This window comes from Monodelphis domestica, chromosome 1 (genome assembly GCF_027887165.1).
Source record: "Monodelphis domestica isolate mMonDom1 chromosome 1, mMonDom1.pri, whole genome shotgun sequence".
Lineage (NCBI taxonomy): Eukaryota > Metazoa > Chordata > Mammalia > Didelphimorphia > Didelphidae > Monodelphis > Monodelphis domestica.
This window is the reverse complement of record NC_077227.1, coordinates 408,074,213-408,102,078: the sequence shown is the minus strand read 5'-3', so window position 1 is coordinate 408,102,078 and position 27,866 is coordinate 408,074,213. Positions and strand designations below refer to the sequence as shown.

General features: G+C 45.2%; 2 protein-coding genes across 7 annotated transcripts in view; one reads left to right on the top strand and one right to left on the bottom strand.

Annotated features, from left to right (window-relative positions):
- Positions 1-6,614, top strand: part of ASXL1 (ASXL transcriptional regulator 1) — a 66,649-nt gene extending 60,035 nt beyond the window's left edge. For all 4 annotated transcript variants that reach the window (XM_007474454.3, XM_007474452.3, XM_007474453.3 and 1 more), the window contains exons 11-12: positions 27-660; positions 1,333-6,614. In XM_007474454.3, coding sequence (XP_007474516.2) covers positions 27-660; positions 1,333-4,299 — 3,601 coding nt within the window. In that variant the 3' untranslated portion in view covers positions 4,300-6,614. The remainder of the gene's footprint in view (positions 1-26; positions 661-1,332) is intronic.
- Positions 6,615-9,401: 2,787 nt separating this feature from the next.
- NOL4L (nucleolar protein 4 like) overlaps positions 9,402-27,866 on the bottom strand; it is a 223,512-nt gene continuing 205,047 nt past the window's right edge. For all 3 annotated transcript variants that reach the window (XM_001362708.4, XM_056811958.1, XM_016432116.2), the window contains one exon: positions 9,402-14,395. In XM_001362708.4, the coding sequence (XP_001362745.2) occupies positions 14,148-14,395 (248 nt within the window). In that variant the 3' untranslated portion in view covers positions 9,402-14,147. The remainder of the gene's footprint in view (positions 14,396-27,866) is intronic.

Sequence of the window (27,866 nt, the reverse complement as noted above, 5' to 3'; positions counted from 1 at the left end):
TTCCTTCATGTGATTTCCATTTGCAGGTTGGGTTTGACCAGAGAAGAGTCACTGCAGCAGAATTCTGGCCAAGAGGAAGCTGAGATCAAGGGTGGCTTGTGTGTCACAGGGGAGGCAATGCGACCACAACGTAGTCCTGCTACACGTCAGCGGGATGGCCACTTCAAGAAACGTTCTAGGCCAGACCTTCGATGCAGAGCCAGGAGAAGTCTGTATAAGAAACATGAACCTGAACAAACAGAAACCACTAAGGAGACAACACCTATGGTGCCAGAGTCTTCCCTTTATAAAGAAGAAAAGGCTGAAACAGACTTGACAGAAGGAGGCAGCTCATGTCTGCCTGGTGTGTCCTCCACAGAATTAAAACCCGACACTCCAGAGACACCAATTGTGACCATGACTGCCAGGATCCAAAACAGTCCAGATGTCTTGGCCTTAGCCTCTACCTCTCTCAGCAGAATTCCCAGCTTGCCCCAGGAGAACATTGACCAGGAGGCAAAGGACCAGAAACGGAAGTCCTTCGAGCAGGCAGCTGCTTCCTCCTTTCCCGAAAAGAAGCCCCGGCTTGAAGATCGTCAGTCCTTTCGTAACACAATTGAAAGTGTTCACCCCGAAAAGCCGCAGCCTACTAAAGAGGAGCCCAAAGTCCCGCCCATCCGGGTAAGGAGCTGTTCAGTAGTTACTTAATATCTGAGTGTTCCCAATCAGGTTGACTTTGATGGGTGTAGAATTTGTAGGGTCTCGTTTGCAGGAAATTAAGGACTTGGGTGCTGTGTATTAGATTTTAATTTTGGGGTCAAGATTTTTTTGTCATTGATGTTGAATGTTAATTTTCTTCAGTATAGCCAGATCCTTGTTTCTGCATTTTCTTGCCATACTGTCATCCATGCAGTAATCCTTATGTCCATCCTTACATATAGCCCTTTCTGTATGTAAAGGGGAATAGAATTCATTCCTTCATCAGTGTGGACTATTCAGACCAGATTATTCTCTAGAGTGTAGAATCCCTTATGTCTAATAGGTATTTTCATCAGTTTAATATTAGACTTTACTTGTGTCATGACTCATATAATTCTACTAGAAATTAAATTTAGCAGTACATCTTGCCAGCCTAGGAGAAGAAAGTGCCTAAAAAGAGTCCTTTTGAGAGAAAGGAGTAGAGAATTTGTTGTCACAGTTATTAGTGATTCTCTTTTGAAGAAATAAAAAGAAAAGTTTTGAGTAATTTATCTTCCAAGACCAGGAATTGTCCAAAGTGTGGGATGAATATTGATTTGACATTTAATAAGGAATCATTAAATTAAAAGGGTTTTATGGTTCTTTTCATTTCAGATTCAACTTTCACGTATCAAACCGCCCTGGGTGGTTAAAGGTCAGCCCACTTACCAGATATGCCCCCGGATTGTCCCCAACACAGAGCACTCCAGCCGGGGCAGAACTGGTGCCAGAACCCTCGCAGACATTAAGGCCCGCGCTCTACAAGCCCGAGCCCAGAGAGAAGCTGCCACAGCCTCCATCGGAGGTGGGGGTGGGCCAGGGGGAGGTGGTGGAGGGAACTGTGACGAAGGAGGCGGTAGAGGTGAGGCTAGTGACCATCCCGAGCACAGGGGAGCCAAGAGGACTCACGGAAGGTGTACGCCAAATCTACAACGAACACAACTATTGCCGCCTGGTCATGTCATAGATGGGGAACAAGCCCTGTTAGAAGGAGAGACTCCTGAAGGAGACTGGCTGCTAGCTGAGAAAGTTGACTTGTCCTCTTCTCCCATTGAGGAGGAAAGCTACATGTTTCACAGGGTTCCTGACATCCTCACAAGTGAGTCAGAAGAAGCTCTACCGCCTTTCACTGTTACTAATGGTCAACCAGATGATGCTATGATCCAGCCATCTTCTGACACCCTAGTGCATGATTGGTTGAGTGAGAAGCCCGATTTGCCTCCTGACATAAGGACTGAACATGAGTCTTGTATCACTTCTCAGAAAGAGGAGAGTGAAGAACAGGGACAGATGGCTCTGTCAGAGAATGATTCTGTTCAGTCTCAGGTAGGAGGAGTTGTCTTAGAAAAATTAGCTGACCAGACTCTGAGTTTGGACTCTAATTCCACTGTGAAGGACTGTGTATATTCATTGGAACCTAGTATAATCCCTGAATTGTTACTGGATGAAAGGCAACAAGATGGACTATTGAATGAAGTAGAACTTAATGACTTAAATCCACCCCCAGGGGAAATCGGTGCCAGCCAAGAGAACTTGAAAGATGAAGCTCTTGTTGCTGACATTGTAGCTCCCTGGTTATCTGTCCCTTCAGATGCCCAGACAGTGCAACAGCAAGAGCTGGATTCTAGGGAAAGCACCCTACCTACAGAACGCTGCAGTGGAAGTGATGAGGAGAAGGTGGTTACTACTCAAACATCGGATTTACTTGGTTGTTACCCTGCTACCCAAGACAGCATTAAGCCCTCTGATAACCTTCCAAAGCTTTGGGAACTCTCCCCCCAAGGAGATATGGCTAGTGTCTGTAAACAGATTGAAGAAGTTCAAAGACTTAAAATGAATGGGGACTGTGAAGTGCTGAGCACCCATAGTGAGTCAACAGACACAGCCTCTGACTTGGAAGCTGAGCTAACTGAAGACAGTGCAGAGACAGATCCAGGCCTCCAACCCAGCACTGAGGAAGCTGCTGGAGGGAAAGGATCTTCAGTTGTGAGTGAGGCTGAGAAATGTGATTGGAATCAATCTGACTCCTCTTTCAAAACTAAAGGAGAAGCATACAAGGCTGACTTGCTTTCAGTAACTTCAGGGGACAAGGGAACTGAGCTTCAGAGCTGGGTGTCTCATGTTTCCAACCCGCTGAAGTCCACTGAGTCTTTGCCACAAGGCAGTTCTGAAAAACAGCCAGGGTCTCCATGCCTTGCCCGCCCTGTATCATCAGTTGAGGCCAACAATCCCCTGGTAATGCAGTTGCTGCAGGGCAACTTGACCCTGGAAAAGGTCCTGCCAACAGCATCTAATTCCTCCAAACTGGAAGCCATGCAACCATTATCTGAGAACATGGAGCAGAGTAGCAATGACTCCTTTGGAGAATCCCCTCCTGATCCTGATCCTGAGACAAATGGAAATGTTGCTGGAAGAAATGGCTCCAGCTCCCCAAGGGCTTTAAGGGATCTGCTTCCACAGGAGTGCCATAATCCTGGGGCAGTGCTTCCCAAGCCCATGGGGATCCAGGCTCTCCCTGACACTCCCCCAAAGAACTCCAAGGTAATCCCAAATTCAGACTCCCCACAGCCATCAGCAAACTTGGTAGGATCTTCTGGGAAACTGGAAGTAGAGTCCAAAGAGAAACACTCTTCCTGTAGTTTTGAAGAACAAAAAGAGTTGACTCTAACCCCAAGTCTGTCACAACACAATAATGTAGATTCATCCCTAGGTAGAAGTCCAGGAAAGCAAACTGCCCCGAGGATACCTCGGTTCTTGTCTCCAAATGTGATCTCCATTGGGCCCAATCAAGTCTGTGGGGCCCCAGTGGATAAAAACTTTGTCGGTGGCCAAGGGAAGAAACTCTTTGGTTCTGGGTTCCTTGGGAACACAGCTGTGGCCCTGCATCATTCCAGGTCAGCGGAACCATTGCCTCCCAATATCCCTACTGTGGAGCCAGTTTTTTCCAACCGGAAGCCAGGACTAAGCAAAGGCACAGTATCTGGAGGAGGAGTCCAGACATCAAGAGCAGAATGGTCCCCAAAGCAGCCCCCCAACTCTCTTAGCAGCATCAAGAATGAGAATATGCTGGCCTGTGGGGGTGGCCCACCCAAAAGTAATGCAGAGAACAGGAAAGCCATTGGCCACAGGCCTTTTGAACTGATGGAGCATTTTCAGGGGATGCCCCTTGTCATGGATTTGCCATTCTTCAAGCTCCCCAGAGAACCTGGCAAAGGGCTCAACCAGCCATTAGAGCCATCTTCCATCCCCTCCCAGCTCAATATCAAACAGGCATTTTATGGGAAGCTATCTAAGCTGCAGTTGAATTCCACCAGTTTTAATTATTCATCTAGCACACCAGCCTTTCCCAGAAGCCTTGCTGGGAGTGTCATGCAGCTTAGCCACAAAGCAAACTTTGCTTCAAACCACAGTGCATCACTTTCTGTGCAAATGTTCACTGATAGCAGCAACATGGAAGAAATCTCACTCAAATGTTCCTGTAGCCTTAAAGCTATGATTATGTGTAAAGGATGCGGGGCATTTTGTCACGATGACTGTATAGGACCCTCAAAGCTTTGTGTATTGTGCCTTGTGGTGAGATAATAAATTATGGCCATGGAAAAAAATTGTATATTTAGTGTGTGTATTTTGATAATGATCTGAAATCTGTACACAGGAAAATATTATTTGTTACAATAGAGACAATATTACACTGAGCAGGAACCATTCCTGCCTTCCCCTCAAATCCATAGTGCTCAAGCCTTCTGTTCACCGAGCTTCTTGAGTCTTCTTCAGAGGATCTTCCCTTAATGGAGGGGATTTTCTAGCTTGATGCCATTATGGAGACTTTGTTACACCTCCCAAATCTAATCCGTGACTCTTAAGAGGGAGCCTGCCCTCCAGTGGGCCCTGTGTAAAAGCTGTTTGACCTTCAGCAGAACTGGTAAGAGACTAGGAGGCTGAGCCCTCTATGAGGGACTAAGTTAGGTTAGGACCTGCTTTGCTTAAAAGGAACAATTTCAGTCTTCCACTCGATTCTTGCCACCTGTTTTTCTGCTACTTTGCAACAAGTCAGCATTTTCCTCCCCTGCTAACTGCCCTCCTGCCCCTCCCCCACCCTCCCAAGCAGAGGTGGGATTTGTGAGCTCCTCAGAGCCTAGAGAGATTACTGTAACTCTCAGCCTTGCCAAGCAGGGCCATCGACCTAGACGGTTTGGTGATTACTTGTAAATGGAGCCGTTTTTGACCCTGGGGGATTTCAGCGCTGAGTGGTAGTAAGTCTTGCCTTCCACTCCTGAGAAACATTTGGAAGTTTTCCTGCCTTGACATCTATCTCTCAGTGGATTGAAGGAATTCTAGACCTGCCTGAACTATGGGTTCCGAATGGGGAGGGAACAGGCCACTTTTCCTGTCTGAGATGGCTGCGGCTGTCTCAAGACTGTGACTTGGGAGTTCAGCATTGTGGCAGATGACTTCCCGCCTCAGAGACCTTCTTCAGGCCATTTTGGACTTGCTGTGAGAGCGCACCTGTGTATGTGAAAATCATTTTACATTTCAAAGCAGTGTGTGTTTCTTATTTTTATATTTTTAACTCTTTATTCTTGGATGTATAAAGTGAAATATTTGACTCTTGTAAGTATACTCTATGCATCTCTAATGTTTTATCATGTATTTATATGTTGTACACAGTACTGGCCAATTCTGTAAATGGATGTATTGTACATAGAACATAAAGGTCTGTTCCCTTATTTTCAGTCTTCAGCAGTATTGCATTCAAATGGTGTTAGTTACTAATTTACATCTGTAGTCAGAGCCACTGTATTCTGGCCCACCCAGTATGAGGGTGGGCTCAAGGAGGCATTTCCTGGCAGATCCGCCCACCCGCCCGGCTCTCACGCTCTCTCTCTCTCTCTCTCTCTCTCTCTCTCTCTCTCTCACACACACACACACACACACACACACACACACACACACACACACATGCAGGTAACTGTGGGCAGACTGACTGTAGGTGCAATTTCAAAGGTCAGCTTACCCACACCTTGCTGAAAGAATACATCTTGCTCCTTTGCGCCTTCTTTTTAAAAGTAGGAATTCTGCAGCCGTGGCTTTCTGTTGCCACATGTGGCATATTTCCAGGAACATCTATAATGAGGCGCACCCTTTGTCATGGACAGTATTAATTGCTGTGGGGCTCCCTCACATGTTTCCCAGGCAGCAAGGAGTATTCTCACAGGTTTGAATTTGGTGCAATGAATTGTAAGGGGGCCTAGTAAGCCTGATCAGCTTTAGGAATGTGGCTGTGTGGATTGGTCTGACCTGACTTAGGATAGTGGGTTTGGGAAGATAAAAAGTTGCTCTGATGGTTTTCCTCCCCAGCCAATTCTTTAGTGAATAGGCTTACCTTTTTGTCTTACTTCATGCTGTTACCCACCTCCCAGTTTTTGTATCCTTTCTTGTTATATACTTGAATATCCTGTTAAATTTCAGTTTCTCCACGTGAATGCTTCTATAAGAAGTATAAAATCTGAATGGCAACAGCTCATTTCATTGAGTCGAGTCAGGGTCATTTACCTGTCGTCTGTCCCTGCCTCATCCTGTTGTCTCCTCCCCCCCCTCCCCCCAATCTGTTGTGGCAACTTTGTGATATATGAAGTATGAGAGAGAAGAAAGTGGTGATTTGGAATGTGGTATTGGCAAGTCCAAGTTGACAATTTCAAAAGCCTGTTTACCAAAGATAGGGAGCAGAGAGCCCAGGCAGTTTGGAGCCTCCTCTTCTCCCTTCTTCCCTGTGTCCTTTGGGGCCACTATATAGTGTACAGTTTGAAACTGGTCTGGTCTGCAGAGCTGCCCAGAGAAAGCACTGCTCTTGTATGTCCCTTGTGGTATTGGAAAAAATAAACTTTCTGTAAAATCTGCATTTGTGGTTTCAATTATCTTCCTGAGGAGTCTGTTTTTTGCAGGGTACACATCTCACTGATTTGGGGGTAGTAAGAGTAGGACTGGAGAGAATACTTCATTGCCTTCTGGACATTTTCCATTAAAAACACCTTGTGATATTGGTCCAAATGCAGTGATCCTTCATGGAACTCAGTGAAGACTAAAAAACTAGAGTGTGTGTGTGTGTGTGTGTGTGTGTGTGTGTGTGTGTGTGTGTGAAATCTTTAAAGAAGCTGTTTGTTGCTATCAGATTTCTCCCCTCCTTAGTCACAAACTGTAAACCCCTCCTTCTGAATTTTGTCTTTACAATTGCAAGCAGAAACTTAGATTCACAGTGCATTCTTCCAGGTAGTGATGAAGGAGATGATTAGTAGGCCCAGCAGAATTGGGGAACTGTTAATACATTTGAAATGATTTATGGGCATTGATTAAAGTCTCTTGAACAATTAGTGGAGGTGCTGAACCTTAGAGTTTTAGGCATGGTGACTGAAAATGAACTAAGCTCAGCTGTAGATTGTGTAGTCTACATACTTGGAAGGGAGCCCACCTTTTCACTCAGCCTTGCAAGTAGGTTTTTTTGTGTTAGTCCTAGCCTGTGCTAATATTTCACAAAATCAATTGATAAGCATTTATGTACCAGGTACTGTGCTGGGTGCTTCACCAGCTGAAACTGCCAGAATCTAATGAACTTATCTTTAAAGGACAAAATTCTATGACTAGATCCTTTCTTGGGAGTTGAGACTGCTTGGCAGTCTAGACATCCAGTTCACAAAGAGGTGACTTGTTTGTATACAGCATCACCCCAAATTCCTTTGACTCCAGCTTTAGTTTGGTTAAGGAAAATTGTCAGTTTAAGAGTTGGCAGTGGGAAGGAAGAAGTGATTTTGCACCATAACACAAGAGCATGTTTTGTTCAATGTATGGAAGGAACTTAATCTTAGTTGAATTAAATGCCTAGCAATTAACTCCTCTTTAATTTAGCCTGTCATATTGAAATAAGCCTTTTAAAAAATTGTGTAGGCAATCTAGTATATGTGAACCAAAATGTGACTTGGAGACTCCTGTGAGATATAAGGGCTTTTCACTGGCTGTTTTGTGGGCTAGCATAGAAATGACTGGTCAATGATAAAGTGGAAAAGATACTACCTGTACTTTGAGTCAGAACTGGGATTGAATCCTTGGATGTTAACTACTCGGATAACCACTGGTAGGGTATCTCTTCTCTCACAGGGTTGTGGTGTGGGGAAATGGCTTCATTAAAAATGAAATCACTACAGAATGTGAGTTACTATAAGGAACTAATTGGGTTTATTCATTACCCTTAGAAATTTGTCACCTGGATGAAGCTCTAACTTAGTGTTATTTCCTTTCTTTAACTAGACTAGGGACTGGAGATAGAATTGTCTCACAGGAGATTAAAGTACCTGAGAGAGAGATCTTTGGACAGAAAATGTTAGATTGCTTATTAGAACCCAAGACTCATCTGGTGACTTAATTGTCCCTCTCTCATTTTATAGAGGAAAGTGAGACCCAGAGAAGGAAAATAACAGTGAAAAAAGTTTAATGGCAGATAGAGCTAGTACAAGAACTCAGGTTTGCCAACTCTCAACCCAGAGCTCTTCCCCCTAGAGGAAGTGACTTTACTATAAAACAACAGGTAATATTAAGTTAGTGTGGGATTGGGTATTTTTTTTTAACTCTTACCTTCCATCTTAATATCAATTAGTTCTAAGACAGAAGAGTGGTAAGGGCTAGGCAATGGGGGTTAAGTGACTTGCCTAGGGTCAGAAGTCAAATTTGAACCTAGGACTTCCTATCTCCAGACTAGGCTCCCCCTACACTGAGCCTTCCTGTCCATGATTATTTAAAGAGAAGCAAATGTTTTCTTCTGTTTTGGCCAGAGCATTTTGTCTTCTGGGTGTCAGTCAACAAACATTTTTTAAATGCTTACGTTCCAGACAGTGCCAAACGCTGGGGATACAAAGAAAATCAAAGGGTTCTTGCTTTCAAGGAACTTATTCTCTAACTGAGACAACATTGCAAAGGCTTGATCATGACAAGATTTTTGCAATGGAAGTGGAAGATAGTCTTGGAGGAAAGCATATTCCTTCATCATAGGTGTAAGGTGAGAAGGGCTTGCACTAATACAATGACCCTGAGGAGAAAAGGGACCTGACAAATGTGAAGGTAAAAAGTAAGGCCTGGCAGCAAAAAAATCGTATGTGTGGGTCAAGTGTGAGTGAAGGCCATCATTTTCCTATTTCTACCTGTGACCTCTCAGTCTCTGTGGCTCTTTCCCCAAGTCATGTACATTTTAGGAGGGTCATTGGCAAGCTGAAGTGGATATTGGGAGAGGGTATAATGGAGATGGGGAAGAGACCTGTGACCATGCTGTGAATCTGGTGAAGAAATTGAATGTGGGCTGGGACCTGAGTGTAAGCTTGGTAGATTTGAAACATCCTTGTGTCTAAGAGGAGTTAGAACTTGTTCCAAGACTAGTGAGAGGCAGCTTTGGGCTCATCCTAAGAAAGGACAATCAACTGTCATGGGCTATTTGGGGAAGACTGTACACTGTCCTTTGAGATCCTTAAGTAGAGACTAGATGATGAGGATATTGTAGCCTGAGTCCTGCTTTAGAGAATGACTGGACTCGAGGTCCCCTTCCAGCTCTGAGACATTAATTTATTGCATATTTGTGCCGTAGGTTGAATTGGTGGTACTCAAAGCTTGCTTGAAAGGCGAAAGAACACACACTGGCCACCAGGTGCAGAGAGGGCACATAATCTGTTTGTTATACAGTGTGTTTATTAAGTAGATTCAGTCTTATATATGATATACAGATTCCAAAGAAAAAGGATTCCACGTACTTATGAAATCAGTGCATTTAGCAAGTAATACCATGGAGAGAACAGCTTGATTAACAGCTCATTGGTCTTTTGTTAAGTGAGGGGGAGGGCGCTGGCCTGTGCTAATCATTCCACAAACAAAACAGAATTCAGTTGCATCACATAGAATAGACACACATTCTAAGAATTAAAATATTAAGCCACACTTACTGGAAAAAACCCACTATATAGAACACAAATAATTTTTATAGAGAGCATTGAGGAGGAAGTCCTCATCTGCTTAAGAAAGCCACATTAAGTTGCATAGGTGCATCTCTGTAAAAATATAATTTAGAGGTGAAACAAGTGATTAAGCAGTAAAGTGTCACCTTTAGAAGTTGGAGTCCTTCCATTGTCTTAAGTGCCATATGCTTGCTATATGAGCGGCTTCCCAAAAGGGGGTTATTTTCTCCTGGGTCCCTAAGTGCCCCAGGTGAGACTGAAGAAACATCTGCAAGTCTTCATTTCTTATTGGTATCAGTCAAACTTTTCTAATAACCTGTATTGTGCCAGAGGGGAAAGGCCTATTGGGTTGTCCCTTGATAGCCGTTCCGACCCAAAGGCTAACTGTGTATAAATAACCTCTGCTTCTCCATCCTTTTATCCTGTGGAGAATTGGACCCACTGAGGTCCTAACAGTTCTCTACCTAGGCCACTTGGCAACCAACGAGTGTTGAACAAGAGGTGTCCTTACTTTGACTATTGCTGATAGACCAACCACAAGACAAAGGACCATGGGCCATCCCATGGGCATTCGGAAAGGAGACGACTTGCTAGCTCCAGAAGTATTTGTAGCAAATCCTAGTTCTGTTGTGGTGAGTTTAAAAAATTTTTATTTTTTTCTCTTTTAGGTGGAAACATAGGTAAAAGAGAAGAGATTTGTGGCTTTGCTAAGCAGATGAGCTGAGTGAGGCGCGTCTGCCTCCTCAACAGCGAGTCTTGCAGACCACACAGGGATGGGGGATCTGTACATGTAAACAGTACACTTTCACTGAGTCCAAAATTAGGAGCCAAAAGACAAAGGTTCACATTGGTCTTAGGTAGATACAGGCAAAGAATTGAGCTCTTGAGCTCGGAACCAACAAAAACCAAAAATTTCTAAAGCACCACTAAATTATATCAAAATCAGACCATGGACGGATTGAAACTGGTATTCTGGTGAAATACTACACTACCTTGTAAAAAGTTTTACAAAAATTACAAATTAAAAGTATATTAACCCTCTGAGTTCAAAGCAGCATTTTGAAAATGGACTGGTAGTTAATCCGCCAGCCACCCCTGGAGTGGTGAGTGGCCCTTTGGATTTGGAATAGCGGGGCTCACCTGTTTGGAAATCCTCAGAATGCTTTCCCCCCTCATTACAACACTGTCCTCGGGAACTGAATAGTCCATGTGTACAAGGTGTGAAAGGTAAGATGAATTTCAGATGGGTTAGACACAGTCATGGGTTTCCCCATGGATTTGATCTTTTCTACAAAGTCCCAAGTCCTGCTCAGCCTCCTTCCTCATCAACACCCACCCTCCTCAGTCTTCCAAGCCCTGTCCCAAACATTCTTGCAGTGCACTGTGGTACTCTGCTTCCATTTGTCCTTTTCCTCTTAGAATCCAAAATGGAGTCTGGAAGCCCTTGGGCCCTCCAGCAAGAATTTAGGACAGTTGGGACATGGCTTTAGAACCAGCCTTAAGGAGCAGAGCTGCAGTTGGATTGGAGACCAGGGCAAACAGTGAACATGTTCTTCAGACCTACAGCTAGAGCAAGCATGCTGGTACTTGGGAGACAGTGAGGAGTATGGGGTGACGGGAGAGAAGCTGCATCTTAGATGGGGGGGAGGGGAGGAGAAGAAGGCAAACCAAGAATCCAAACTTCTGTGACTATACTAGCAAATGGGGTCCTGTTTCCACTTAATAACCTGCTCCAGATTCTGCCATTCATTATTAGGGCTTCGAAACGGACTGCCCCAGCAGGTGCAGGTTAAACCTAGGAGGTGAGGGGAACATGATGGGGAATCTGGTGTCCTTCAGCTACACCGAGAGTCCTGTCTTCTCCCAGTGGCATGTTTTCTGTTAAACCTACACTCTCACCACAATGCTAAGGCAGAGCCGAAAGTGATCTGTTCAGACGGCTTGAACTCAGAAAAATCCAACTTTAAATCGTAGCATATGCTGCACAGTCCCTTGTTGGGGGAACCTCTCCCCAGTCTTCTTTCTCATGTCAAGAGACTGCTAGCTCTGGGATTAGCCTGGTTGCTGCCTCAAGAAGGTGAAACGTAAGCAATGGGTAACAAGAATTCTAAGGCGGCGATTGTCTCAGCCATTTTTTTTTAACATTAAGACTTTCACAAATTGCTTGGGATAACATTTTGCAAAAGGTCTGTTGGTTACTTTGTAGTATTGTTCACACACAAAAATAAATATTTACACAAATTCAAATGTCGAGTGTGTGTTGAGGTGGGGGTGGGGTGGAGGCTGCGATCTGAATGGTGTGTGGTCTGGGAAGTGTGTAAGTGTAGGGGGTGGGGAGAGGCTTTGGGCACTGCAGTTTGTGCTGTCATGTTTATCTGTCTTGGCTGTTTCAACCCTGATGAGGCCTAGGCTGCCTGAAAATCAGTCAAGGAGAGGGCTTATTTTGACAGAAGTGATGTGATTAAAATGACACGTGGGAGCCCTACTGTCCCTGGGAACAGTGTCTTTGAGAGATGAGACCAGACCACCTTCGGCGGGGGGTTGAAAGGCAGAGTCGAGGGTTCCTCATCTTTCGGAAGCCCCTTGCCCTTTGCCACTCATCCAGGGGTCTTCCTGGCTAGAGCCAGGCCATAGGGTTTTGTGCCTGGAAGGAGGAATAGTCCAATCTAGTTCCCTCCCTCCCTTCCTGAGGGAAGCCTGCCTCCATCTTGAAGAATGCTGTAGGAGGGAGTAACCAAGGCGGCCGAGGAGCTGCTTTGGGAGGGAGGGGCTTGATAGACAGCCAAGGATTGCTGGGAAATGTCTGCTCCATTCAGCCAGTTCAGTTGGGCTGAGGTGGCCATCACTGAGCTCGAGAAAGGAGCCAGAAGTCTCACAGGTCATCAGGCAGCAATCGCTGCTCTTATGGCTACTGCACATGTTGCATCAAGAGGCCTTACCGTGGCCCTCTGAGGTCTAAGCTAAGCCCCTGGCTTTAGCAGCACTGGTAGGTATTGCACTGAGCAAAAGGAAGTGCCTATAGGGAGGGAAGAAACCAGGCCAGCTCTGTGGGGTTTTTCCTTCACACTAGGGAAACTGGTCCTAGGAGAGATTCTGTGGCATCTGCTTCACTTCTCTTTTTATGACCCACCAGTCAACTGGGCAGAGAGGGGAGAGGGAGAGTGGGGCTTCCTCCTGACCTGCCTGAAGCTCTCCCCTGGGGCTCCTTGCCTTCCGCGCCCCTGCCAGAGGTTTGTCTTTGCTCGCCTACCAGGGTGGGCGGTGGGAGGGGAGCTTTGTGAAGGAGCTGGCCGTCCTCGGCAGCGGGGAGGGCTTGGGGCTCAGGTGTCTGGCATTTGCTGGTTTAGACTTGCAGGAAGCTCACTGCCCTTCAGTTCTCAGATACCCAATTGGGATTCGCTTCATAGTCAAGGTATGAGGAGTGGGGGAAAGTTGGGGAACAGCCATTCTGAGCAGGCTCAGGGCACATTCCATACTGGGAAAAGCCCATGCCGGAGTGTGAGGTAGAAGACAGATGGTGACCATGTGATGGGGGTTTCGCAGCTGTGGGACTGCCACGGGAATGGGGGTGGCTGGCGTCAGGTTTGCTCTGCCATATAGTGTGTGTGAGGTCCTTCCACTTGGCGGTGCCCGTGCTGAGGTTACTGACTGGAGGAGACTGTTCCTGTAGCAGCAGTGGGGTCTGATTGAGAGCACTGAGGAGTCTAAACACGACAGCTAGTGTGCGCAGTGCAGCCTCATGGCGGCTCATGCCTGATAGGCGGGCTGGAAGCTCCAGGCCCAGGCTGTAGAGAGCTTCTACCCTGTGGCACGAGGCGTGCCCTGCGAGAAGCTGGCCTCGTTCTGTCTCTCCGCCCTGCTGCCCACCCCTCATCGCTGTAGTGATATGGAATGTTAGTTCACAGGAATAAATTCCTTCTGATCAGACAGACACAAACTAGCAATCTGTACAAACACAAAAGAATCCATTTTCAGAAAAATAAATTACTAAGGGTAGAGGAGGAGGAGGAGGAGGAAGAGGGTCCATTTTGTTTTTTTCTCAATAAATATGCAATTCTGCTCACCTAAGACTTGAAAGGTAATTATCTGGGGATGGGATTCTAACGTCAGGGTCCACGAAGGTTATTCTAAATACGGCCGCAGCTCCCAAGCTCCCTGTCAAGAAAGTTCAAACCCCCTCCAAAGCTGCCCGTTTGGCTTCTTCCAAGCAGGTAAGTGCACCTGTGTGGTGAGATTCAAAACAAATAAAAAGTGTCCTTGTGCCCAAAGTCCCAGGTGCTTGGAGTGTGTGGAGAAACAGCTCTTTTACATTCCACCCATTTTTTTTCTGTAAAATGTACCAGCTAGAGGGGAAAGAGGACACCAGGTCCTCAGCTGGGGGCAGCCCCTTTCTCTAGGGTGGAAATTGTCATGTGACTCAGGAGCTCTCCGGGCGCTGGGGTGTCAGTTTTGCTGCAATATGAGGTTTTCCAGTTCGTCTGCAGACCTCAGGAGAAAGGCGGCAGACTCTCGGTAGCCGGCGATGAGCTGCCGCACTGCGCTGATCTCCGTGGGGCTGAGCTGGGCAGTGGCCATGCCCCGGCTGGTGCTGTTGCTAGAAGAGGAGGAAGAGGAGGTGGTGGTGGTGGTGGTGGTGGTGGTCGTCGTCGTGGTGGAGGCAGCCCCACCCTTCATGCTGAGATCTGTAGGACCTGGGGAGGACACAGCAGAACAGGGTTAGCCAGGGAGACTGATGCCCACGGAGTGAAGATGCCCTTGGGGCAGGAAATGAGCTCAAATCTGCTTCTGCCTCACCCTATGCCCCTAGCCAAGTCACTTCCTCTCCCAGGGCCTCTGTGAAGTATGTGATGGGGATGGTGGATGGATTTGGTCCTTAAAGGCCCCTCTTGGCTCTAGCGTCAAGAGGTCATGCTAGCATAGTGTGGGCAATAACCTGAGTTCAAATTGTGGCTTTACCATGCTAGAAAAGCCAGTCTCTGAGTCTTGGTTTCCTCATCTACAGACTGAGCCTCTTCACACTCATCTCACAGACTTATGAGGACAGCAATTTGTTGATCAAAGTGAGATAGACAGAGACGAGGGGTGAGGGAGAGGTGAGCCGGTGCTGTTGTGTTCTAGGTTATACAGACCTTGCTTAAATCCCTAGTAGAAGGTGAATTCCCCGAGGGTGGGAACAGGTTGCTTTTGGTTTTTAATCTTCGTCACACTTCCTTGCATATAGCAGGCCTTCTGAATCATATTCTAATTTCAGCCGGGGGGGAGCAGGAGGCCCAGACATCACCCAGCGGTGCCCAAGCCTCTGCTCTATACTGTTACTTCAGAGCTGGTGAAGGACCACCCCTTTATCTCTGTTCTATGGCCATCGGCCAGAAAGACGTCACCAGGACAAACTTGGGCAGCTCCGCTTTGGTTTGGGGTTTAAAGCAAGGCCTTTACTAGCATTGAGGAAAATTTGGCCCCAAACCCAGTACAAGTTGTTATGGAGCTTGTGAGCCTGCACCCAAGATATGTGCGAGGTCATCAAGGCTGATAAGGAGCTTTGGGACTGAAGAGCACTCTTCTACCACATAGACTTTCTTGCCTTGGGCATCCTCTCCCTGAGCCTGCACCGACCCACCTCTAAGGCTGCTTCTCTCCTTTGGGGTCTTCTCAACACCTACCATATTCATTATTTCTACCCAAATTCTCCCCGTTTGCAAGGGCCCAGGCAGGGAGAATGGCCACCACCGCCGGAAGGGATACAGTCCTATCTAATGCAGTTCCCAGCCAACCTTACTTCTTCCCAGTTGCTCTGACTCCATTTGACCGGGCTGTGCTTTCCTATGTTTTAGCTGCCCTATGGTAGATAATATGGGGAAGTCTGACATCTGGCCCCCATCCTTAGCAATTCAGGACAAAGTAAAACTCTGTCCTTGACGGTAGGGAGAAATGACAATGCCATCGTCACTTCTGGCAGAAGGTCTCCTGTTATCCTGACAGTAGTGACCATCTAGGCCAGAGACGTCAAATATATGCCGAGAAAGAGTAATGGACATAGCCCTAGGAGACCTGGGTTCCAATCATGCCTCTTAGATAAGTCACTTCTCCACCTTCCTATAAAATGAGGGCACAGGAAGATTCTTTTCAACTCCAACACTGACAGTCTTAAACTGGGCTGCCCCAGCGAGGGGAGATGAGATGTCTGGGCATGACAGTCTCAGAATCAGGGCATGTTAAAGGTAGAAGAGGCCTTCAACCGGAAAGTCAAGGCTGAAGGGACCTTATGGGTCATTTTAAAGATGAAGCACCTGAGCTACAGCAAGGATGGAAAATGGCACATCAAGATTCCCACCTGGGTCCCCTGACTCTAAGGCTCATCTGCAAGTGGCTCGGGAAGACATCAAGCAAGCTCAACAATCAACTTGATCTCTGCACCCACCTCTTCCCCCCCCCAAAAATGTTTCCAGATGCAACTTCTCAGCTCTAGGGTAGGGATGGCATTTAGGAGTCTGACATGTGTTAGATTGTAGTAAAAGTTATTTGGGACACCTCTCCCTATACTGATCTTTAACTGTGGAGCAGAACGTGGGGCAGAGGGTAGGAGAGAATCTTTTAGCTCAGTGGGTAGCACCCAGGAAGAGCTGTGGATCCCAGGGGCCAAAGGCAGAAATTCAGAGGCAGCTTCAGGCATCACCCACCAAGAGCGACAGGTCAGAAAGGACACGTTTTTAGAGAAAGACTGAAACCTGTGTCTGTCACAGGTCATAGAGAAAGTAAACAGACCTGAAAAGCAGCTCCTAGTTCTACAATGCCTGGTAAGCAAAACACACATCCTATCACAGGACTGAGAGGTGGGTAATATGATGGTTACCCCCACTTTATTGATGAAGATGACATTCAGATTTGGAGTGGCCTGTCCTTCCAACAATGATGAACCTCAGTCTGGAACTCTCACCAGAGTAGGAAATGGAAAGTGACCAGAACTGGAATTCTCTAAAAGATGGAGGAACTGGAGCCTCTGGGCTAAACAAGAGGGAGAAGGGGTAGGGTTGGGGTCTAGATGGGGGCATATTTAAATACCCTTAAACTAATAAGCAAACCTAATAATGTTGAAGCACCAATAAGAGAATGGATTTGCTCATATTCCCCAGCCTTTCCCTCCATATTACAGTTTTCACCCACAGAGGTCCATCACCTGAGGACGGGGCAAGAGCAGGATTGTATGCTATTTCAGACTTTTAGTTTGTTGTGGCCCTCAACTGTTCCTGTGCTCTGAAGAATTAAGTGCTTTAAGGTTTGCAAAATGCTTTCCTCATAAACCTGTGAGGGATGTAGTGTAAGTAGTGCCATTGGCCTCACCTCTCTCCTTTGCAGATGAGGAAATGACTTGCTACACAATTAGGAAACTGATGAGCTGGGACATATACAGGCTAACTCTGGTCCAGGCTCATTGTGTCCCCTGTGCATTTTCTCTCTTCTACCCTGTCACCCCAAGTCTCTGAACTTGGAATCTAGAAGACCCTGAGTTAAAATCCTGCTCATATTTGATTTATCTTTTTTTTTTTTAAGCTTAAGTTCCAGTCACTTGCGATCTGAAGAGAAACCAGAGTATCTTGCACAATGGGAAAAAGAGTACTGACATCTCATAGGATTGTTGTGGTGTTAGTTATTATGGTGGCAAAATAAGGAGCTCTAGAAAACACGGTTGAGGAAGATAGCTTTCCCTATTCTTCCTCATTGTTTAAAAGCTAGAGAGGGCTTCTTAAGTTTTAAGACATTCTCATTTTTCTCCCATTGGACTGAATTGGATGGATCCTTAGAAATGAACCAAAGCCTATTCTGTGTAGGCTTTTTGGTTGTAGTTTTACTAGGTAGAACGAGCTCTGTAATCTTATGATGTCAATTAAATAAGATAATCTCTCTACAAGATTGTAAACTCCATGAGGGTATTCTTTCCTAAACTTTGCATTTCCATTCAGTGACACAAGATTGATGGAATTCTTCATTTGGGGCCTTTAGTCCTAATCTGCTGTGTGATGAGACATCCAGATGGACAGTGTTGTTGAGTTACAATTGCGCTAGCAAATAACAAGCTTCCTTGATGTTCTCATAGGATGGTCAATTACTATAAAGGTATCTTTATAGACCAAAGAAATTATGAACTGGGAAGAATTTTTGAGCAGAAAGGGTGAAAAGATTTAGGAATGGGCTAGTTTTAGTGCCTTTCATCATTCTACATCTTAAAAATACAAAATTCTTTTTTGAATAACTTGTTTTGATTATAAAAATGACCCTATTTGGTGCATGTAAAGTGGCTCCATGACATAGGAGGAGAAAGACCACAAAACCTGGAGTCAGAAGACCCAGCACCAGAAGCCATGTCTTCCCTTCTCCAAACATCAGTTTCCACATCTATAAAGTAGAGATCATCCAACTTGTATTACTTGCTTTATGGGAGGACATAAAGAAAGAACTTGGCAAAACCTATCATGTCAAAGAAATGTACGTTATTAGTTGAAGCTTCATTAATATTGGAAGTATTACTAGGGGTGGGAAAGAATTTGGGAAGAAACCAAAACAAGTCCTTGAAGGAATTCTTTTTGGCCTGCATATATTTTTCTGTTACCAGGATGGAAGAGGAATAGAAGACTAATTGGAACATGTCCAGAAGAAGGAGACCAATTGGATGAGGGTACTGGAAACTAGGCCAAACAAGGAACTGGCAAGGTCTAATCAAGAGAAGACTTCCAGAAAAAAAAGCACAAGGGATTAGCTTTGTTCTTCATGGCTTGAGGGTGCAGAACCAGGAGCACCAGGTGGAATTTTCTTAGGCAGATTTCAGCTCAATGGAAAGAAAGGATTCCAAACAAGTCCAGGTTAGGTAGTGAGTTTCCAGTCACTGAGAGGCTTCTACACAATTTGTCAGGGATATATCAAAGGGATTCTTGTTCAGATACAGGACTTGATGGGATTCTGAGGTTTCTTCCAACAGAAATTGTCTAACCTTCTGACCATAGGGGAGATCAGAGTAAGCCATTGCATGCTGACATGACATGAAATGACATGAAGAAGAAGAATAGTTCCTTACTGAGGTTAACAATGATGTTTCGGGGCACAGTAAAGACCTGTTAGGCTGATATCAGAAAGAATTACCATAATCTCTTGCATGTCTTATTTTTTTCAGAGGCCAGATGTGTGTGTGTGTGTGTGTGTGTGTGTGTGTGTGTGTGTGTGTGTGTGTGTGTATGAGAGAGACAGACAGACAGACAGACAGACTGACAGACAGAGAAGGGGATGGTGTGAGATAAATAACTGAGATATCTTTCTGAAGTGAACTGACAGTCTGTTACCATCTCACATTCCAAGCCAGGGGGGAGAGCTGGAATGGGACCCTGAATTCTGAGGGACAATGTTGAGGCTCCACTCCATAGCCATAGAAAGAAGCAGAATATACAGATTGGGGATAAAAATTGGTATCCAAGGTATCACCTCATGGTACTTACTCTCCGACAGAAGAATACAAAGGGTGGAGGAATAGTCAGTCCAGTAGTCAGAATCCTTTTTTACAGAAAATAAAATTGGTTCTAAAATTGAGTCAAATTAGCAGGTTGGCAGAGGAGGCCCCCTATAAACTAGTAGAATTAGTCCAGCAATTCCAGAAAGCAATTGGAAACTCTGCTCAGAAAGTGATTAAATTGTCTACATCTGCCCTTTGATCCAGCTATCCTCCTGCTAGGCCTATACCCCCCCAAAGAGATCAGAGAGAAAAGGTCCTCTATGTAGGAAAATCTTTTAAGCATTTCTTTTTGTGTCAGCAAAGAACTAGAACTAAGGAACCACTCATCCACTCCCCAATCAGGGAAGGGCTGAACGAATTATGGTATATGAATTTGAGAGATTATTATCATGCCATAAGTAATGAAGATAGAGACAATGGCAGAGAACCCTGGGAAGACTTGTATGAACTTATATACAACGAAGTGAGCAAAAGCAGGAGAAAAACTTGTACAATAACAATACTAAAAAATGCACAACTATTGAAGACAAAGACTGACGCTAGTAGAGGAATTCTCGATGCCCACCACCTCCTGAAAGAGACACAATGGTCTCAAGAAGCAAAATGAGAGACGTAGCTTGGGTAATGATATTTTGATTGATCTGCATTATTTCATGAGGGGTTTTCCCCCCTCAGGTGGGGGAAGGTGGGAGGGAGGGAAAATAAATGTTTATGAATTAGAAAAATCCAAGTAAGGTGATCTTTATAAAAAGATGATAGCAACAGTCCAGGAGTAAGGGGGTGAGTGAAAAGAAAGGGACAGATTTGAGAGCTATTGGGAAGGAAGCAAGACTTGGCAAAAGATGAGATCTGTGAAGCAAGGAAGAACCTCCTCTTCCCCTGGGGTCCTGCTACTCTTTGAACTTTTTGAAATCTCCCTAAAGTCTGGTCTACTTAACACATTTTATTTTACATTATAACTATGTCTTACCTCTCTGGCTTTATCAAGCACTTCCACAGCCCAAGTTCTTACACTCACTGAGTGCTCAATAAATGTTTAAGGAATGAATGAATGAATGAATGAATGAATGAATGAATGAATGGAAAGACAGAGGACAGGAGGGCTTCCCTTGAAGAATAAGAAACTAGAGCCTTTAGGTCTTAAATGTGTAAGAAGGGAGGGTTTGGAATAGCCCAGAATTTTAGTAAGAAAATATAAGAGGGGGGAGCTAGATAGGTCAGTGGATAGAGAGCCAGGCCTGGAAACAGGAAGGTCTGGGGTTCAAATCTGACCTCCGACACTTCCTAGCTATGAGACCCTGGACAAGTCACTTAACCCCCATTATCTAGCCCTTACCGCTCTTCTGCCTTAGATTGGCTACTTAGTATTGAATCTATAGTCCAATATCGATTCTAAGATGGAAGGTAAGAGACTATATTTTTTAAAATAGAAAGAAAAGAAAAAAATTACTTGAGGATAATGGTAACTTTTGAAAAGGAACCACAGCCAGAAAGGAGAGAACTCATAATCTATGAATAAGAAAACAGCAGGAGATCCAAAGGAATAAATCCCACTTTAATCAACTAGAATATATAGGAATAATAATAGCTTATGTTCTTATAGTACTTTAAAGTTTGTAAGAACTATTATCTCATTTTATTCTCACAACATCCTCTGTTGAAGTGTTTGTAGTGCCTCCATTTTTTTTTGTTTTATTTTTTAAACCCTTACCTTCTGTCTTAGAAGCTATACTGTGTATTGGTTCCAAGGCAGAAGAGTGGTAAGGGCTAGGTATTGGGTGTTAAGTGACTTGCCCAGGAAGTGTTTGAGGCTATATTTGAACCAGGACCTCCCATCTCCTGGTCTGGCTCTTAATTCACTGAGACACCTAGCTGTCCCCAGTTATCTCAATTTTGCAAACAAGTAAATTGAGGTTAAAAGAGGATAAGTGATTTATCCAAGATCATTAGGTAAGTCAGACATAAGCTTACTAATTCAAAATTCAGTGTTCATTGAGAAAATAATAGGCAATTCAGAAAGATGACAGAAGAGAGAAATAAACATGCCTCTCCTCAAAAAAAGATCATGTAAAATCCTCCAAGAGAATTTGTCCTTGTCTTAGATAAGTAAATAATGCATTCTGGGGAAAGGGCCTGAGATCAATCTCTTTGAATAAAGACATTTCACCTTTCTGGGCTGAACCCTTTCTGGGCATACCCTTCGTCCCAGGGTTGTGGGAAGAACTCTCTCAGTGAGCATGGTGGCATTCTTCCCATTCTGAAGTTCTCAGTCGGCTCTAAGCAGTGGGGTTGGCTATCTTTGGATTACAACTAGACTTCCATATTGCTCAGAGACATATATCTCCACTGGAGGAGAAGAGAAGAAGGCACCTCTGCTGTCTACAGTGGAGGAAGAATTATGGATTCCATCCTGGAACAGAGATTCTTCAGTGCAGCTGGGTGGGCTGATTGTCCCCTTCTTGAAGTCAGACAAAGCCTATAGATCCCTTCTCAGAGTAGCTTTTAAACAGCAAAAAGAAATGTTCCATTTCAGACAGCGGCTATGAAAATAAACATGCAATTTTGCTCCCATTCAAGTTCCCAGATCATCTTGAATCTCTGCATGGACGTGCAAGCTAAGAACCTCTGATCTAGAAGGATTTCCTCCAAACAGATGCCAAGTTAGAGGTGAAGTCAATAGCTCCCAGCTATTGATATTGCTACCCAAACCAAATCTCCTCAAGGAGTTTCAACTCTAATAGGAGAGCCAAGTAAAGAAGAGGTCCATACAAGCTACATGCAAAGTAGACATTAGGTAGCAGCGTGGGGTGCCAGAAAAGGTCACCTGAAAAAGGCTTGAGCTCAATCTCGAAAGAAGAGACTCTACAAGGGGGAACTGCACATAAAGAACGTTTCGGGGATTAGGGTCGGCCAGCGCAAAGGCAGAGATGGAGCATGACGATGGAAGAAGAGCAGGGAAATAATGTAAAAGAGCGTAAGAGAATAAGACTGCAGAACCACCTAATACGATAGGAAGGTGCCAGGTTGTGAGCAGCTTCACATGCTAAAAAGAATATCCTGGAGGTAAGAGGGAACCCCTGGAGTTTACAGAGTGGGAGCAGGTAGGCAGAAGATCACACTCGGCAAAAGGTGTCTTTGGGAAATCACTTGAGCAGCAATGTATGGGGCTGATGGATTAGAAAGACTGGAGCGGGGAGGCGGGCTATTCTAATATTCCAAGTGAAAAGTGATGAGGTTTTGAGAATCAGAGTGGTGACTGGGGGAGTGGAGAGAAGAAGATATGGATGAGAGATGTGCCGGGAAAGAAATAGGATTTAGCAGCCAATTGCATATGTGGGATGAGAATCAGAGGTTGGCGAACCTCTTTGCCTGGAAGGACAGGAATGGAGAAGTTTGTAAGAGAGGAGGGAAAAGAGGGAGAGTTCTGTTCTGGACTGGGTGAGTTTGAGATGCTGATAGGACAAAGCCAGTTTGAAAAAGTCCTAAAGGCGGGGTGGGGGGACACGAGGACTAGAAATCAGGCTGAACAGAAGGATCTTCGAATTCTCCAAGAAGATAGAGACAAACCATCCAAGGGAACTAGTGAGACAGACTAAGTAGAGGGGAAAGACCCAGGAGAGAGCTTTGGGAGATTCAGCTCAGGAGAGTGGTGTGACCAGACAGGCAGGAGAAGGACCAGGAAAGAGGGAGGGTGACAGGGGTCAGCAGTGCAAATGCTGCGGACAAATAAAGAAGGCTATGCTCTGAGAAAAGGCCATCAGATTTGGCAAGTGAGAAATCAATGAGAACTTGGGAGGCGGCAGTTTGGGTTGCATGATGAGGTCAGAAGCCACATGGTAGAGGGTTTGGCAGAGTGAGTGAAAACAGAGTAGGCGGCTTTTTTCAAGTTGAGCTAAAAAGAGGAGGAGAGATTTAGGAGGAGAGAATCTAATGAGTGATTTTTAAGGTTGGGAGAAGTGTTGGGGTGCTTGTAAACAACAGGGGAGGAAGTTACAGGGAGAGACTCTAGATTAGAGAGGGAATGTTAATGGGGGTAATTTTCTGGGGGAGTTGTCTGGGAATAGGACCAAGGGCTCATGTGGAGGGGTTGGCCTTGGCAAGGACAGAAACCTCATCATCACCAGTGATGAAAGAGATAGTGGGAGGTGGCATTGGGGGGGATGAGAAATAAGAAGTGGGGTGGAAGAATGGGAGACTGACACAAATGGCTTCATTTTTTTTTTAAACACATACCTTCTGTCTTGGAATCAATACTTTGTATTGGTTCCAAGGCAGAAGAGTGGTAAGGGCTAGGCAATGGGGGTCAAGTGACTTGTCCAGGGTCACGCAGGTAGGAAGTGCCTGAGGCCACATTTGAACCCAGGACCTCCCATCTTTAGGCGTGGCTCTCCATCCACTGAGCTACCTAGCTACCCCCAAATAGCTTCATTTTTAAGAAGTGCTATGAGAGACCAGTTCTGTCCCTGATCTGTGTGCAATTATATTTGCCTACCCTCAAACCAGGGGCAGTGTAGGGGTGCAGTGAATAGAGTGCTGGTCCTAAGTCAGGAGGACCCGAGTTTAAATTCAGCTTCAGACACTTCTTAGCTGTGTGAGCCTAGGCAAGTAATTTAATCCTGTTTGCCTCAGTTTCCTCATTTGTAAAATCAGCCAGAGAAGGAAATGTCAAACCATTTGAGTATCTCTGCCAAAAAAAACTCCAAATGGGATCTTGAAGAGCTGGAATGTGTCTGAAATGACGGAACAACTTCAACCCTCAAAACCATTTTCTTGTCTCCTAATAATTGTAAAGCAGGGACAGCAGACGTCTACAAAGGCACATTTGATGGCAGTTAGAGGATCCCCAGCTTTTCCTTCAACTTGAGTGATCTTGGAAGACACCCTTCTTTTCTCTGACCCCTCAGTTCCTTTCTCTGTAAAATAGGGGATTCAACCAGATGATCTCTAGGGTACTTTCTAGCTCTATTCTATTATCCTCCAACATGATATTATCAATAATATACTGGCTAGAATCAGAAAATATCAAAGCTGGAAGAGAACTAAGAGACCAGCTGGTCCATTGTTCCCATTTTATAAAAGGGAAAATTGACACCAAATGGGGGAAAATGACCCCAACTAGGTTACTAGTCAGGCCTAGGACCCAAGACATCTGATTCTTAGGTACTCCTAGTTGTCTGGGAAGAACTAGGCCCTTTTCCCATTACTCTATGAAATTATTATCATCGAAGAAGAAATTATGATTGCTATAATAATAGTTTGAGTAACAGAAGAATAAAGAGTAAGAATATAATATATATTCCATATAAATAATATAATATACTACATAGTAAGGATAAAAAACAACCAGTGGGAACCCCTAATGTCATAGAAGAAGCCCAGTCTTGGGTTCAAAAGATCTAGGCTTGAGTTTCAGCTTGGCCTCTTTATTGTGGGCCCTCAGACAGATGGGAGGTGAGGAAAAGAGCCTCCCCCTTTGTTGTGAAACAGGAACGGATGAATAAGGATCATCATTGCATTTCCTACCTCCCAGACTAGTTGTAAGGAAAAGTGCTTTGTAAACCTTAAAGGAAGTTAACTAGCAGAGGAAGAGAGGTGATCTTAGAATCTGGAAGGATGACAATGGAACGTAGGTCGTGGAGAGTTCTATCGAGCTAGGAAGGCTTCAAGGATGGATATGATTGGTGCTGGACTCCAGGGGCCAGACCTGCCAAATATGAAGGGACAGCCACTAGGCAGTGGATTTTATTGTTCATAGGAGCTCCTGAAAGATGATAGGGAGGTGATCTGTCTCCATGAGGAGCGTACTCATACCAAGAAAACCATGGCCTCCAAGACTCCTACTATACTTGTAAAATGTTGTTGTGAGAGAGTATGACAACAGGATGATGGCAGCCTCTGCCCTCCTCATTAATGATCTGAAAGCATGAATCAAAAGTAGGTGCTAAAGCCTTGGAGCTATCACTCATCGCTAGAGCTAAGCCTCGGGGCCAAGCCTGTCCCAAGGAGCTACGCTGGGAGGCCATACACACTTCCTTTGGAAAGGATTGAGGAGGCACAGGCGTTAATAGGGATGGGGAAACTGGATCTGGGTCTGCAACCAATGGGATCCAGTCGGGCTGGGGTGAAGGGAACCCTTTCAAAAGAGGATGAAGATTGTTACTGGCTAGAAATCAGAGGACACTTATGGATGGACTCCAATGACCACGGGAATAGAGCCAACAAGACAAAGGGCTTAGCAGCAGTGGAAGGGGCTGGGGCCTGGGCCAGGTCGGGGCTTCCCTTGTTTCACATGATAAAACTATGGTCCAGAGAGAGGAAGTGAATTATCCAACTCTCAGAGTGAATCAGTGTCTGAGGCAGGACCAAGAATTCTGGATTCCTAGTTCAGATCTCTTTCTATCCTATAGTATCAGAGGAAGAAAATATAATAACATAAAAATAAAAGGGTCCTTACAAGAGGTCGGTCTTATCTCTTAGTCTCATGGATAGGCAGGGAAGAAAGAAGGCTGAATTAAGGGCAAATTGCTTTGTTCTAATTGGGCTAAGTGAGCTAATTCCTCCTGGGGCCTCCCAAAACACCAGATTTCATTTTTTGCTCCATGGCTCTCATAGGTGACATGATGCTCCATGATGTGTGTGTGTGAGTGTGTACACATTGAACTTAGCTATGGTGTAGAATGAAAAGCAATGAATTTGTTGTCAAAAGACTTAGATTCAAATCCTGTCAGTGATCTCTTTTGTGACTCTGGATAAGTCACATAATCTCTCCAGGGTTCAGTTTCCTCATCTCTAAAACACAGAAGCTTAACTAGGTCACAATTCTTCAACCTTTTTGTGTCCTAGGCCTCTTGAGCCACGTGGTAAAGCCTATGAGGCCCTTCTCAGAATCCTGCTTTTAAGTGCTTATCAGATTACAAAGGAAACCAATTATACTGAAATGCAGTTATTAAAATATTAAAAGTTCATGGAGCCCAGGTTAAAAACTGCTAGATTAGGTGGTCTTTAAGGAGCCTTCAAGCTTTGATGGTACACTTTAATGTTCTGGTCTAAGGGTCCTTTCTGCTTTAAATTCTCTGATTTCTGCTTAGGATAGGACGAGGCAGCACTTAATAGAAACCCAAGCATGGAAAGGGCTAACTTGGGAAGCACAGGCTGACCAATTCTGGGAATCCTATTTAAACTCCCACCCGTGGTTGTTCTTGTTGGCATTTAACACTCTTGTGCCATGGCTCTGGAAATCAAGGCTAAAATCTGGCCCCTCTGATGAGGACATTTTTCTTTGTATTCTGATGTTTTTCATGCTGGAAGCAACTATAAATTTTGATTGGAGTTTGGAGGCAAGAGAATGAACAATAGGGCCTCAGGAGCTCCCTCAGAATCCCCTCCCTGATCCCCCTGCAATGAAATCAGGACTTTGGGAACTACTGGGGAAAAATGAAGGCTGGGGAGGAAGAAGGTAGGAGGACCACAGGAACTCTGCAAAACCTAAAGTGAGCAAAGGAGCCTCCTCCTGTGAGTCCAGCTCCGTGACCCTCTCCTGGATGTTTCCAGGTTATCCTATGATAAAAAATGGGAGAAGATATCCTCCAGGACTAGAGTGAGCTTCCCACTTCCCTAGAGTAGGTACATACATCTGCTGAAAATCTGCCCCATCCTTCAAGACCCAATCCACATGCTGCCCCCATCACCTCCTTCAGGAAACTCTCCAGCCTCACTCCTTCCCATGTTCCAATCCACTGCCCTTCTGCCATTCACTCATCCATCAGAGGACTCACTGTATGGCCATCATCTGTGTCCCTGCATCTCCCATACTACGGTAAGTGGCTGCTGGGTGGGATCTGTGTCTTCCCCAGGGCCTCCACCCAATTCCTGTATCCATGCCTTAAGAATCCAGTTTCATCTGTGATGGAGCTCCCTCCACTGACGTAGCACCAACCTGCAGCCTTGAGCTGTGAAGCTGGGATGAGCCTCCCTGAACACAGCTGGGCCTTCTCCTTAGTGGAGAAGGTTTCTGAGCTCCTGCTGTGCTGGTACAGCCTCAGGGAGCCTCCGAGGGTCATCCCCGCACCTGGCCAAGGCATTGGGGAAGGATGACTTTCCCCTTTGCACCCAAGAGGCTCTTGACAAATGCTCACTGAGCTAAGTGAAACAGAGGTGGGAAACCAGACTGGATGAGGACATTGCACAAAGTTGTCCCACTTGCTTCAACCATTGGCTAAGAGAACTAAGGGTGTTCCGTATTGGCCTAAAAGACAGTGGGGTCTTGCCTTCTTCTGCTCCTCTGAATTTCTTCCAGGTTTTGCATTTCCCTCTCATTGCAGGGCAGGGAGAACATGCCTGACACAGAACAGTCCAACTGAGGATGCTCCTGGAAGCAGGAGCTTCTCAGAAGAGGGAGAGGGAGGAAAGCTATAGAAACACAGGATGGCTGGGCTGGAAAGGACCATAGAAACCCTCTATTCCAACCCTCTCATTTTTTAGAGGAAAACCAAAAAGCCCAGAAGAGGAAGTGATTTACTCAAGGCTCACAGAGTTGAGAGTAGAGAAAGAGGACTCCAATACAAGTATTCTGCTTTCTAGCCCTGGGTTCTTTTCTATTGCCTCTTCTGGGGTGGGGAAGGAGCAGAGACTGCTTGGCCACTTTTGGCAACTCCCTTTCCTGCCAC